This window comes from Crinia signifera, chromosome 3, assembly GCF_055691185.1.
Source record: "Crinia signifera chromosome 3, ASM5569118v1, whole genome shotgun sequence".
In the NCBI taxonomy this organism is placed as follows: domain Eukaryota; kingdom Metazoa; phylum Chordata; class Amphibia; order Anura; family Myobatrachidae; genus Crinia; species Crinia signifera.
The window spans coordinates 208,141,883-208,156,135 of NC_139219.1; the positions used below are offsets into that span (position 1 = coordinate 208,141,883).

Below are 14,253 nucleotides of genomic sequence, written 5' to 3' on the forward strand. Positions count from 1 at the left end.
TGGATTTATCTCTTGTTAAAGCTTAATACATCTGCCCCATGGTAAGGTAAAGGAACAATAGAAACCACAACCACTCACTTCCACAATTTAGCAGCAATAAATGTGAGTCCATTCCTATTCAAACCCAAACCGGATGACCGTTATTATAGATATGTGTCCATGGAGTGTTCATGTGATCGGCCCAATGTTGGCAAAAATCGCGGATATCCACTGGAAAGATGTTGAAGGACAATAAGATGATAGGCCCTTAATTTCCCAATAAGGAGTGAATGCCTGGGGAGCGGTAGCTGCTGTTGTCTGTGTAGTTCCCCCCAATAGCAGGATTTGAAGAGGTGGGGGGGGAGGGTATAAGTGTAGAGTACTGGAGGGTTGGTTCAGACTGCAATCCAATATATTGGGTGGTGAAAAGTGGGTAGCAGCAATCTCTGATGCATTTCGCTACACTTGTTAAGGTGCCCATACACGTTACAATTATTGTATCCAATATTGGATACAATATCGCATCTCCGTTTTGCGATGAGATCTAGTACAGTGTGTGCTGCACATACTTTTTTGTACTAGATCTCATCTTATCGCAAAACCGAGATGCAATGAGATGTGATATTGTATCCAATATTGTGACGTGTATGGGCACCTTTTTTGCTTTATCAAAGGTAACCAAGGGCCTTATTCTAGTTTACTCTTTCTGACAAAATCCTTCTAAGATGGACAAAACCATGTGCACTGCAGGTGGGCAGATGTAACTTGTGCAGAGAGAATTAGATTTGGGTTGGGTTTTACTTCAGTGAGATCTATATTGCAGTGTAAAAATAAATCTGCCAGTATTTACCCTGCACAGAAACAAAATAACTCACCCAAATCTAATTCCCTCTGCACATTTTACATCTGCTCCCCCCTGCAGTGCACATGGTTTTGTCCATCTTAAAAGGATTTTGTCAGTGAACTAGAATAAGGCCCCAAGTGTAGCTGCTTTTTTTTTTTTTATGTGTATGCAGGAGTAACAAACTTGTTTTATTCAGCTCCTGAGAAGCCACTCCTATAAAGCGCCACCAGTTCCAATCCTTACTAGAGGGCTGGTTTATTTCCCATTATAATAACATAATATGCTTTTATATTGTACTACCTGTGTTTGCAAATTTAGTCATTGATGCCTTGCTAATTACAGCCATACTAGGCTGGTATCGGACTAGCCAAATACAGGGTAACTTGACATCTTTAACATTTTACTTCACTACAAGCCATAGCATTGTATGCAATCTTTGGTCAGCTGTCCTAGTCAGTGTGTACTCACATATATGTAATATTTAGAAATGACCACCTGAACAACACCATTAAGCAGGTATTAACAATCGCAAGTCAAATTATTGATTGAGTATCCCTTATCGGACATGCTCGGGACCACAAGCATTTCTTATAAGGGATTTGTACGGTTTTTGGATATTTGTTTTAACATACTTACCTGGTCCCCCCGTGGCCTTCAGGATCTTCTTCAGTGGTCCCAGAGGTGCACTGGGCGAGTTTGCAGGCGTGCTGGTGATAATACCGGCACAATTCACTCCTGGGACCACTGAAGAAGATCCTGACAACAAATAAAAAATCCTAAATATTCTAAAAAAAAAAAAACACTGTTTTTGGAATATTTCGGATAAGAGATCTCTGGATATGGTAGACTCTATCTGTATAACTCTAAGCCAGGTATGTCCAAACTATGAAAACAATACTATAGAAAGATTCAGGCGCAAAGAAATTAAATCAAGAAAAATAACCAACAGAATATAATTTACTAAATTATACACACAGTATATATGCATCTCCCAAATGTAATCTGGAAAATTACTCGTTTTGGGGAACAGGAAAGAAGAGAATAAATAAATAAATAATAAATTTTATTATGAACAATAATAATCAATACAAAATAAATAAAGAATACAATAAAAATGACACAATTGATAAAAGACAAAGTAACAATAATTATAATAAAGCAATTGCTAAATAATTTTAAACAAAACCCTTATTTTTACTGGAGATAAATGTTACTCAATCAATATTATTTTCTCCCTTTTAGTATCGGCTGGCCAGCGCTTATATTAATTGATGCTTGGGGATAAATACCTCACATACGCAGGAGATGGAAATGATCCAATAATTGGTATTTATCTGTTATTTGGGCACCTACTATAGTTAGTACACTCATACCCCCACTATCCATGTCGGCATGGAGTTGACTTTTTATATAGCGTGTCAAGCCCCGTGAGGGGGCGCGGAAAACTAAGCAAATAGCTTAGTGGGTGCCCAACTAACATATAAGTAACCAATAATTAACTCGTTAGGAAACCACCAGATAGTTTAGTTCCAGTAATTGTACCAGAGCTTGCTCACAAAGAGCCGGCATAAGAGTCGCTGGCATCAAATAGTATTGTGGTAATGAGGCACCAAGGAAACCAGTAGGATGTACTCCCAATCATGTCCACTCGGGGGGTCACTTAGATGTATTACTGGACCACTCACCGGGTACTTGCACTTGTCCTCGATGCAGCGGTGGCTAGTTGACGGTACTGAGTATTCTCCTGTTCAGTGTGTGCGGATGCTTGTCTGCTGCAATATCAGGTGGTGTGTTTTACCGGTCATCTGGCTGCTGGTGCGGCCTTCAGCTGAATGGCTGTGAGCGATATCCTTCTGTAGATAGTGCATGGAACCTGGTGGTTGGTAGTTACTCCAGCAGAAAAAAAAGTGATGGATGAACATGCGTTTCTCCGCACTGGAGTCTTGTAGCTACCTTCTGAGGAAAACCGCCCGAGACCCCAGTGCAGAGAAACTAGTTAAGGATATTAAACATTCATCCATCACTTTTTTTTTCTGCTGGAGTAACTACCAACCACCATGTTCCGTGCACTATCTACAGAAGGATATCGCTCAAACAGCCGTTCAGCTGAACGCCGCACCAGATGACCGGGAACACACCCGCCTGATATTGCAGCCGACAAGCATCTGTGCACAAGATCTTGCTTCCTACTTCAGGAATAAGATTGACAAAATCCGAGATTAATTGGTATGCTCAGATTTCAGTCGGTGAGCTGCTCAATTCCCTACCTGAGCCCTCTGACGCATTTGCTTCATTTGGTCAACCCACAAATGAAGATTCAGTATCTACACTTATCTCTTCCTCCCACTCTACTGCCTCTCCTCTTGACCCTATACCCTCACAAATAAGTAAATCTTTATCTCCTGTACTCATCCCAACCTTAACTAAAATCTGTAACCTCTTTCTGTACTGGTATCTTTCCTTCATTGTTCAAACATTCAGTTATTACTCCGAAAAAAAACAGAATTCTGACCCAAGCTCGCTCTCTCAAACTATAGTCCCATCTCTCAGCTTCCTTGCCTCACATACTTTCTTAACTCGCACAACTAATTGGACCCACTTTAGTAAGGTTTTCATTCCCAACACTCCACAGAGACAGCACTGACTACAGTTGTGAATGATTCGGTCACTGCTATGTCTAAAGACCACTATTCACTACTAATTCTTTAAGATCTTTCTGCTGCTTTGGACACTGTTGACCACACACTTCTCATACAAAAACTACAATCTCTAGTGTCTTAAAGACACAGCCCTCTCTTGGTTCCCATCCTACCTAATCGCTCTTTTAGTGTTCTTTCTCTGATTCTACGTTCTCTTCGCTACCTCTATCATTTGGAGTACCTCAGGGTTCAGTCTTCGGTCCTCTGTTTTTCTCAAAGTATACCTCATCTCTTAACAAACTAATCAGCTCTTTTGGATTTCAGTATCGTCTGTATGCGGATGATACTCAGCTCCCCTATCCTCCGTGGACCTATCCCCATCTGTATAGGGCTGTGTCTCTGAATGCCTTTCTGCGGTTTCATTCTGCATGTCCTCTCACCACCTCAAACTGAATGTTTCTGAAACTGAATTAATTATATTTCCTCCAATAAATGGTAGTTACCAGCCTGATATCTCTATCGCTGTTGAGAATGACAATCACTCCTACCACTCAAGCTCGCCTCCTAGGTGTCATCCTCGACTCCTGAACTTTCCTTTGTTCCCCATATTCAATCTTTCTCAAAATCATGCCACATACACCTAAAAAAAATATTCAAAGGTCGCCCTTGCCTTACACAAGAAAAACTCTAATCTATGCTCTCATCATCTCACGTATTGATTATTTCAATAGTCTCCATATTGACCTTCCCTAATACAGACTCTCCCGACTACAGTCCATCATGAATGCAGCTGCAAGTCTAATCTTCCTAGCCAGACATTCATCATCTGCAAAGCTACTCTGTCAGTCACTTTATTGGTTACCTGTATGTGTACACACAAAGCCATAAACCAAACTACACCAACATACATACAGATGGGGCCAGGCTCTTCTTTGCTGGCGAATCGCCAGAACAACACCGCTGGCGATCCGCCAGCAGCCCGGCTCACCATCTGACTGAGACGCGCGTGCTACTCATGCGCACACGCATCTCAGTGTCCGTGCACCGGGGGACGGAAACCTGTCCGTCTCCGTTTCAGGGAGACGGACAGGTTTAGGGGGGGGGGGAGGCGGTGGGGACCCCGGGTCACCGCCGACAAGCCGGCGGTGACCCGGGGGAAGCCGTCGGAAGGGGACACCCGCGTGTCCCCTTTCGCAAAAAACAGATGGCGTCGCCATCCCCTGCAAAGAAGAGCCCTGATCCATCCGTATCTTCTCTTACCTCAAAATATCTTCTAACCCGACCTCTACGCTCCTCACAAGATCTGCATCTCTCATCCACACTCCTTACAATAGTTAAAATCTTTAAAATATATAATATTTCTATGCATACTGATTTTTTTTTTTTTTTTTGTTCAGTATGTTTTAGAATGCTGGACACTAGCAAATCTTTATTTAGCATTAACACACTTATTGAAGGTTTACCAAGGAATGATTTAGCTTTTTTTACACACTGCTCCTCAGTCACACCCTCCTGATACTGTGTATTGCTAAAGGGCTTTTCTGGTAAAATCAAGGCAAAGTGGCTCATACAGTATGTCAATTGAGGCATGTAATTATGGATGAAATTCAACCAGATAAAATAATTTTATTGGTTACAGCAGGCATTCCCAACCACGGTCCTCATGGCACAACAACCGTGCAGGTTTAAGTGATATCAAGGCTTCAGCACAGGTGACTTAATTAGTTCCTGAGTGATTCTGATTAAACCATCTGTGCTGAAGCCTGGAGATCACTAAAACCTAACATTTCCGTAGTCTTAATTTAATAAAGTTGCAAGGTTATCAGGATGCAATGATAAAGTGTATATGCCACTATAATCGTGTAGTTTCTCTGCTGCCCTTCTGTTTCTACTGAACATACTAGAGATTGCTCTGCTTCATCCCTTGATACAGGAATTGACCATCTCTTGGCTCAGCACATTGCCCATCTCTTTATCAGAGATCCTTTGACCTTGTTTGAAGAGAAAATACATTTGGATGATGCCAATGAATCGGACCACTTTGAGGTATGCTATATTTACGTTTTAAACCCATTCGGAAACTGCAATGCTAATGGGCTACTATAGTCTTTAGGAACCAATTATAGGTTATACCTACATCAGAAATTGAAAGCTTGCATGTTTTAATCAAAGCCAAGATGGGGAGATGAGGAGTTATGGCCATTATAACCCCTCATGTCCTGTACTTGATGCTTCTGTAAGTGTGGTCACTAGATAATAAGATCTAAGTTTCTTCAGGGCTTGATTTTCCTTTTACTTTACCCTATTAGTTCGGCTACATGCCAGACTCACTGATTGTGTTCAAGGCGAGGGTGGCATTGGGCCTCATGATGGGGGAGGGGGGGGGGGTGAATTCCTCTAATTTTGGCATTGGGGACTATTGCATGGAAAATATTGTTCACTCTGTTTTGGTTGCTGCTGCTCTGGCAATGGTTTGCTTGTAACACTCATGCCCAAAAACATTTAAATACAGGGCTATGTTTTAGTTGTGGAAGCAACATCATATCCCATATTTTTCCACTAGCAATGCTGTAATCCATAAAATTTGCATTGATTAAAAAAAAATGCTGATTAAAAATAGATATATGTTGATAGAGATTTTCCATCATAAACCAGACTTCCTGTCCAGTAAATAAGTGCAGCATGCCTCTTTTGAAGTCTTCAGAAGATGATCATTTAAATTTACATGCAGCAAACAAAATTACACTAGAATCTCCTCATGTTCTGGCAACATTTACCTTCCCATATCTAGATGTAGAAGATTTATATAGCTTGTGCATTGAGCTTTGAAGACCCGCTAGGGCGTACAAAACATCCTTCTTGACAGATTTTTTGTTGTTGTTGGCTATATGTTACTGTCCCTGCAACAGGTTGTTTCTACAGTTGGCTGCCGGTTTAATAATTTAAAAACCGTTTTTTTCACTAGTTTAAGTCTATATCTTGCGGTCTTTCCTCTATTTCTGAAGTGGGTGGAATAACCTGTAACCAATCGGATCTACAGACTTTTCAGAAATGGATATGTTGTAGTATACTGTTCTTATAGGTTGTTGTATTAGTGGTTCCATGCTATTTAGTAATTTGGGTGTATTGACTGGTTACATTATCTTTGTAGATCATGTTGTCGTACACCCCATTAAAAACCTTTTCTGAAATAATGCCACTATAAATAGATCATGCACGTGGGTTTTCTGCTGTACCATACCATTTCCTGCTATTTATCACAAAACTAAAATCCAGAAACTTATTGGGGAATGTAATACAATGCAAGGACCAGGAAGTGCAGTTCTTCCTGCGAGTTCTCGCGTACTGTATATTTAAAGATGGAATCTATTATACAGCAAAACTAGGTTGGTTAGGCTGTGTAAATGAGTGCTGCATTAAATGCATGATAATTGGCACAAAGTCCTGCACTTCCTGGTTCTTATACTCCATTATATTCCTCCTCACTGTGCAGTTTTCTACTGTTGAATAAACCCTCTAATGCTGCTTTCACATTGCCTAAACGTTTGAGACACGGTATTTTGAAACTGCAAACCTGCTTGGTAATATACCGTTTTAAATACAGTGTGAAAACAGGACAGACAGTAGCTATAAGACAGCATAGTGCATATGTAATGAGCCACTCATTACATATACGCATATGTCATTAGTTCATTACATATGTACTGTGCTCATTACATATGCACTGCGCTCTCATGGCTACTGCCTGAGTCCTATATACCGGTTCTGAGCCGTTCACACTGCATAAAAAACTGCTCTGAACCGTGTAGGACTCTGCTTTTTACCTGTTTGCAAATACCGGTTATTTGTAACCGGTAAATACAGACTGGTGCTTTCACACTGCAGCTGTAACCATTTCAAAAGGCTAAAAAATCAGCATTATACCGGTTAAGAGCTGCAGTGTGAAAGGGGTATTAATTTTATCTGTATTTATTTATTTTTTATTTTATTTTTTCCCAACAGAATATTCAATCAACAAATTGGCAAACCATGAGGTTTAAGCCTCCTCCACCCAATTCTGATATAGGGTGGCGAGTAGAATTTCGACCAATGGAGGTTTGTATATTTTTTTTTTCCCACTGAATAAACAACTAAGGTTGAACTTGATGGACACACTATTCAGCCTTAACTGCTATGTAACAATGCAAAACAAACTGCGTATTTATATTGCACTGAGGGCTCCTTGGTATGTCTACAGGGTGATGCTTTCTGTTCTTTTTTGCTTGCATAACTCATTTCAAGTGTTACAGTAATAATTATGTATTCCTGCACATTAAAATTGGGATCATTACATTTTCAAAGGCACTTCTTCACATCACAGCCCGGATTGTGTATCTTGTTTCAAAGTTTGCAAATCTCCTATATTTTATTTCGAAGTTTTTTTTATTTTATTTTTTCTAAATATCCATTAGATTTATGGTCACATGTCTAATAAAGGTAGAATACTGTATTGTCACACAATGTTTTTTTTGTTTATTCTTTAGGTCCAATTAACAGACTTTGAAAACTCTGCCTATGTTGTGTTTGTTGTGCTATTGACCAGAGTAATTCTTTCTTACAAGCTGGATTTTCTTATTCCCCTGTCAAAGGTACAGTAAGTGTTTCGGCTTTCTGTCCATAGCGTATCTAGATATTTTGGCATAAACTGATGTGTTGCCCAACTTCAATGGTATAACTCGCTTTGCCCAATAATTCTGATTGTGGGTTTTGGTAAGATGTAAAAGATACAAAATGCAATGTACAATATATGTTAAAATGTATACTATATTTTTGATTGTACAATAGATATTAAATATGTAATTTAGGAGATAGAGGCAGGCTTATCTGGGGGTGGGACTCGCACTTCATTGTAGCTCCACTACTCCCTACAAATCTACGATCTCTGGCATTATGTCCCCATCCTACCCGTGTCACTTGGCAGGATGCATAGCGAAAATAGCGGTCTCCTTCTAGGAAAGTAGGCAACTATATTGTAACTTTACTGATGTATACTGATATAAGTGTATTACAATAACTGATTTATCTCAGGTTGATGAAAACATGAAAGTTGCCCAGAAACGAGATGCTGTGCGTCAGGGATTATTTTACTTCAGAAAGGATATTTCTAAAGGTACCTGCATGATTACTCCGAAAAGTCTTGTGTGAGCTTGTTACATCCATATGTAAAAATGAGTTAGCTAGGACTCATGCTGGAAGAAAAAAACTAATGAAAATTTTGGTACTTATGTATTATCTGGACTCCCATGTTAAATGCACCCCATTTTTTCATACCCCTACTATCCAACTACGCATGGAGATGATTTAATATAGTGTGGCGAGCGCAGCGAGCCACCGTGCCCCGCGAGGGGACGCGGTCTCATAAGAAAAACGGGAGTCCAGATATTACATAAGTACCAAAATTTTAAACACCTTATGCTGCTAAGTGGATATGAACAAAATGTATACAGGACACACCATAAGAAATATGTTTATATAGTTTGCATAGGGTTAATTATTTAATAAAAGAGCAATAACAATATAATAAAATATATATGGAATATATTCGACTAAAAAGCTACATGAAGCACCAATGAAATATCTATTTTTGTATTAGATTATATTCCATATATTTATTATATTGTTATTGCTCCTTTATTAAATAATTAACCCTATGCAAACTATTTGAAAATATTATTTCTTATGGTGTGTCCGGTATACATTTTGTTCAGTGGTATTCTCTCAGAACATCATATCCACTTAGCAGCGCAAGGTGTTTAAAATTTTCATAAATCATTTTCTACTTCACTTATCTCAGGTATTATAAAATCCATGTTCTGGAGTTCAGAAAAGGCTCATAAGAAAAAAGTTATTATAGTATACACTGATATTTACACAGATCTACTACTGTAGTAGGTGCTGTATTTACCTAAATTATTATTTTTTTTATTTACTTTCCACTTCTGTATTCATTATTTTAGAAACTGAAATAATGGCTCAGATTCTGAGATACTTTGTCTCCTAATGAAAGAATGTCACTGTCTGCACAGCCGGTGGCTTTCTTGCATTAGCTGGTACAAAGTGTCTTGTGTTAAAAAGAAACTGAACGGCAATATAGAAGAATGACCTATTCCTTACAAGTCACCCTTGAAGTAAATGTGTTTTTTATCAACTAGTAGATTCCGCCACAATTTTACATTAAATGTGGTTCTACTGCCATCTAATGGATTGTCATAGCTTTTTGTCCTAGTTTGTGTCTGCAAGTTTTGTGAACACATACACACCTTCCCCATCCCTCAGCGGGTGGTAACAATGTTATGTGTTTTTGCAATGAGATTTGGCTCATTGCAAAGCTGACTGTGCCCCAAAGGAGCCCACATTCTACAATATATTGCATACTAGGAGTGAAATTTTAATAGGAAGAAATATTCAGAAAGTGAGAGATTTGGTAAGAAATTTCCAGGTTTTTTTTTGTTTGTTTATTTTTTAAAGCAGAAATCAAACTAGTTTTGCAGTATAAATAATTGCTGCTTTAAAAAAAAACAACGGGATTTCTTACCACATTTTTCACTTTCTGAATCTCTCATCCTATTAAATGTCACCCTGTGTTGTAGCATTCACTTTTTTTGGGTGGTTTAATTAACCTACCAGTATATTTTTGGATTGTGGGAAGAAACTCATATTAACATGTATAGAACATGCAAACTCCACACAGATAGTTCCATGATTGGTATTGAACCCTGGATTTCAGTACTGTGAGGCAGTTTGTCCCCAAACTTAGCAACTTGCTTTTTGTCATTTGCAGCATGTCACATCTGTATCATACCATACAAATTAGAACATGATGGTGACAGCTGACAACTTCTGTTTTGCAGCTGGCATTGCTGCGGTTGATGGCTGTTGTAATGCTCATAATGGTACAGAATCTGAAACTGAAGAGTACGCCCTCATGAGTATTGATACAATTATCAACGGAAAGGTAAAGAAAAAGTTTTGATTTGAGTTTAAGTAGCCTTTGTCTGAAAATAGCATATTAATTTTTTTTTTTTTTTCTCCCCGCCAGGAAGGTATTTTTCCAGGTTTACTTCCAATACTTAATTCATACCTTGAAAACATGGAGGTAGATGTGGACACTCGCTGCACCATTTTAAACTACCTGAAACTAATCAAGAAGAGAGCTTCTGGTATGATTTACTGTATCTCTGTTCTATGCACGAGTTAATAAAGAATGTCTTTATAATGGTACTGATAGGAAATTACTGGTTTCTTCACTTATACGTGTTCGTTCACAAATGTTATGCAATACAGGAACAATGGAGTAGATGTATTAAGCCAGGGGTGGCCAAACCTGCCCTCAAGATCTACCAACGGTGAATGTTTTCCAGGCAACCTGTGGGTCTATAGTAGGAATGAATGCAGCATGTTTTAAAATGTGACAGTTAGTAATGATTACAGCTGTGCAGCAGCTAGGTAACCTGGAAAATGTGGACCATTGGTAGATCTAGAGGACCGGTTTGGCCTCCCCTGTATTAAGCCATAACGAGAGATAAATACAAGGGTGATGAGAGATAAACGTCCAGCCAATCAGCTCCTTACTGACATTTTTCAAACACAGGCTTTAACATGGCAGTTAGCAGGTGATTGGCTGGACGTTTATCTCTCTATCACCCTTGGATTTATCTCTTGTTCAAGCTTAATACATCTGCCCCAATGTTTCTTAGATTTCCAGGTTCTATAACAATCATAAAAACCTAGGGCAGTGAGTCCATACCACATTACCGTAGGTCTTAAAGGCTGTCCATCACATAAAATAATTTTTTACTTCAAATGCCTATGAGTTTTGCAGAACAGGTCAACCTAAAGCTGTGTACATACGGTGCAATATATTGCTCAGTGTCCCGTTTTCTCTAGTCATGGATGAAAAGGAGACTCTGCCAGGGGAGCCGCAGGGGGAAATGGCTGCCATTAGGGGCTGTACATGGGAGCACGCACCCATCGATTTATCGCCCACAGCACATACAAATCACTGGCAATCTGGTCTCTCAGCGACCAGATTGCCAGCGATCTGTTCTTAAATGGCCCCGCGTGTACACAGCTTAAATACTAGGTTCTAACAGACATATTAGTGCAGTCCTGTCATCATTGGACTATGCTGATCATTTAAAACTGACATAGTGGATAGAGATGCATGTTGGATAAAAGCTTATATCCAGCTTTAATTAAATGTAAACCGTTACATGTAATCTCTTGCACCTACAAATTGGTCGTAAATAATCTTCTGAATGTTTTTGAAGTGTCATTGTAGGTGTTTTTTATATACAGTGCAACAAATTTGGATGCAATTACCGAAATTAGCATTTCCTCATACTGTGCTTAGTATTGTACAGTTTATTGGTGAAATTGGCACAGTGGTGACATGTACAGTCTTGTAAAGAAACCTAATTTAAATTTTTTTATTATTAAAGGAGAACTGATGACTGTCGCTCGATGGATGAGGGAATTTGTTTTAAACCATCCAGACTACAAGCAAGACAGTGTTCTCACTGACAAAATTAATTATGACCTCATGGTAAAATGTAACCAAATAGCTAATGAGCAGGTAAACTGTCCAGAGCTGCTTGGGTTTACCACTACTAAAGTAAAGCAAAGTGTGCCCAAACCTGTCTCTATAGGACTAGCTGTGCAGCCCAGCAAAGTGTAGTGCCTGTTAAACTGCTTTTTGTTGGAAAAATGACCAAACTGATGCGGCACAAGAATAGGGGCCAATATGCTTTTTATGCAGTGGGTAGCTTACTATTAACATTTATACAGTGTATGTAAATAGTAAAATATTTTTATGACTAACAATATATTCCAAGTAACTGTGAAATTAACTTACATTTTTTATGTATACTCTGGGAAAACCATTATGTGCAGTTCTTTCGGTATGGTACCAGTAGTTTTCAGCTTTTTACCTTTTTTTTTTTTTTATATATATTGTTTGTAATGAATGTATGTCCTATTCATTGTATTGGCAACCAATGCATCAGTAAAGAATATACTTGAGCTCTATAACTAGAGCATGCACAAGAAATGCATTTGCCAGCTTCTTAGTTTGGCACGAATCTGTTGTAAAATCCATTACCAAACTGAACAGTCGCCAGCTGGAAGACTTCTGTGCTGAAGCAGACACCATTTGCCCTCTGTTGGCCTGGTGGGGTGCATGGGAAGATAAGACCTGCATTCCATATGTTGTCATAGTATTTTACTCCAAGGATTTATCAGTCATACCCTACCTAACCTGCTTTAAGCTGAATGCTTAGATCTAGTTTTTTGGTGGATATCTCCTTTTTTTTTTATCCAGCACTAATTGTGAATTCTGCAGTAGTCTCTACTGAAAGTACCCACCCAGGCATGTCCAACTGGAAAACCTCAGGCCTTAAATCTATCTCGACTATGTTATCTACCAATGACAGGGTTAGCCTGATCTATGTAATTGCATTGTATGATTTTATTATTGCCTGTAATACTGCACCTGCCTCTTTGTAAAACATTATATAACCATATGTATATGTGGAATGGGTCATATTTGAATGTTAATGGATTGTCCAGTTTATTTTTAATAACAGTGAAAAATATGCAGATTGCAGGTTATGTACAGATCTAACTATGGCTCTATACACTTTTATTCTACTAGGTGATGCTCTGACCCTTGTGACTGACCTCACAAGCCCAGTTTAATGTTAAAACAGCTAAGTTTTATTCTTTATGTATATTTAAAATGCCCAGCTGGTACCTACTGTTTTCTGGAAAATAAATTTAAAAAATGCAATGTGTATGTTTATTTGGTAACCAGATTGATACATGGCAAGTGTACATTTCTGGTAACATGTCATTACTTGCTCTGCATGTTGAGTGGTGGTATTTTTTTTTATCTAGTTTGAGGTTCTATACAAATTGTCTGTTTCTTTCACTAATGCAGCCAACCAGATATGTAAGGTCTGTTTGCACAATGTTTTGTTTTAAATGCCCCAAGTACTGTATCACATATTTTGTTCTGTCTGGCAAATACCACACCATTATTGCTTTGTGAATGGCATACAAATACCATAAATATGAAGACTAGTATCCCAGATGTTGGACATCGTTTTATTCTGCCCTCTTACACACCAGGTTTTGCTTAATATTTATATGTTAAGAATTGATAACTGAATTTATTTCTTAAGCAGCCTACACATCGCTCAGCATACACCAATATGTCAGCGCTGTGTGCTGAACGATCTGTCGGGGCCAGAACGGTAAGAACATTGGCCCTGACCGGCAATTAACTAGATTAATCCAGAATGCTGGATATTAATTGCCGGTCAAGAGCTATGCGCAGGGCCCCGCTTCGCTATTGACCCTACACACAGAGTAATGTAGGGGCATTTTCTAATCGATCTAGTTCAGCGTGTCCTGACCTTCTCAGCATGGGGTCGCGACTCCATGTTGCTGACCATCAGGCTGATGACTTTTCTACTCTCAGGGGGGTATTCAATCTTCGGGTCACGGCAGACGAGCTTGCTCGCCCGCCGTGACCCAGTCCCGTTCTCGGTCAGCTCGACCGATAACATGCAGGCGGGATTCAATGTCCCGCCTGCAGCGGGATGAGAAGGGGCGTGGCCGCGAGTTGCGGCCGAGAAGTGACGAGATGCAGCTCGTCACTTCCCGGCTGTTCTCGGCAGAACGAGCCCGACAGCTAGAGATGTCGGGCTCGTTCTGCCAGGAAACCCTGTTCAATGCTGTCGGGGAAGACAG

The 14,253-nt window shown here is 39.4% G+C and overlaps 1 protein-coding gene across 1 annotated transcript in view; it reads left to right on the forward strand.

The window, feature by feature from the left end:
- Positions 1-13,551, forward strand: part of GCLC (glutamate-cysteine ligase catalytic subunit) — a 64,153-nt gene extending 50,602 nt beyond the window's left edge. The window contains exons 10-16 of the mRNA XM_083177328.1: positions 5,396-5,508; positions 7,465-7,557; positions 7,986-8,090; positions 8,530-8,611; positions 10,353-10,456; positions 10,541-10,661; positions 11,943-13,551. Of these exons, the coding sequence (XP_083033454.1) occupies positions 5,396-5,508; positions 7,465-7,557; positions 7,986-8,090; positions 8,530-8,611; positions 10,353-10,456; positions 10,541-10,661; positions 11,943-12,178 (854 nt within the window). The 3' untranslated portion in view covers positions 12,179-13,551. The remainder of the gene's footprint in view (positions 1-5,395; positions 5,509-7,464; positions 7,558-7,985; positions 8,091-8,529; positions 8,612-10,352; positions 10,457-10,540; positions 10,662-11,942) is intronic.
- The last annotated feature ends 702 nt before the right edge of the window (positions 13,552-14,253 follow it).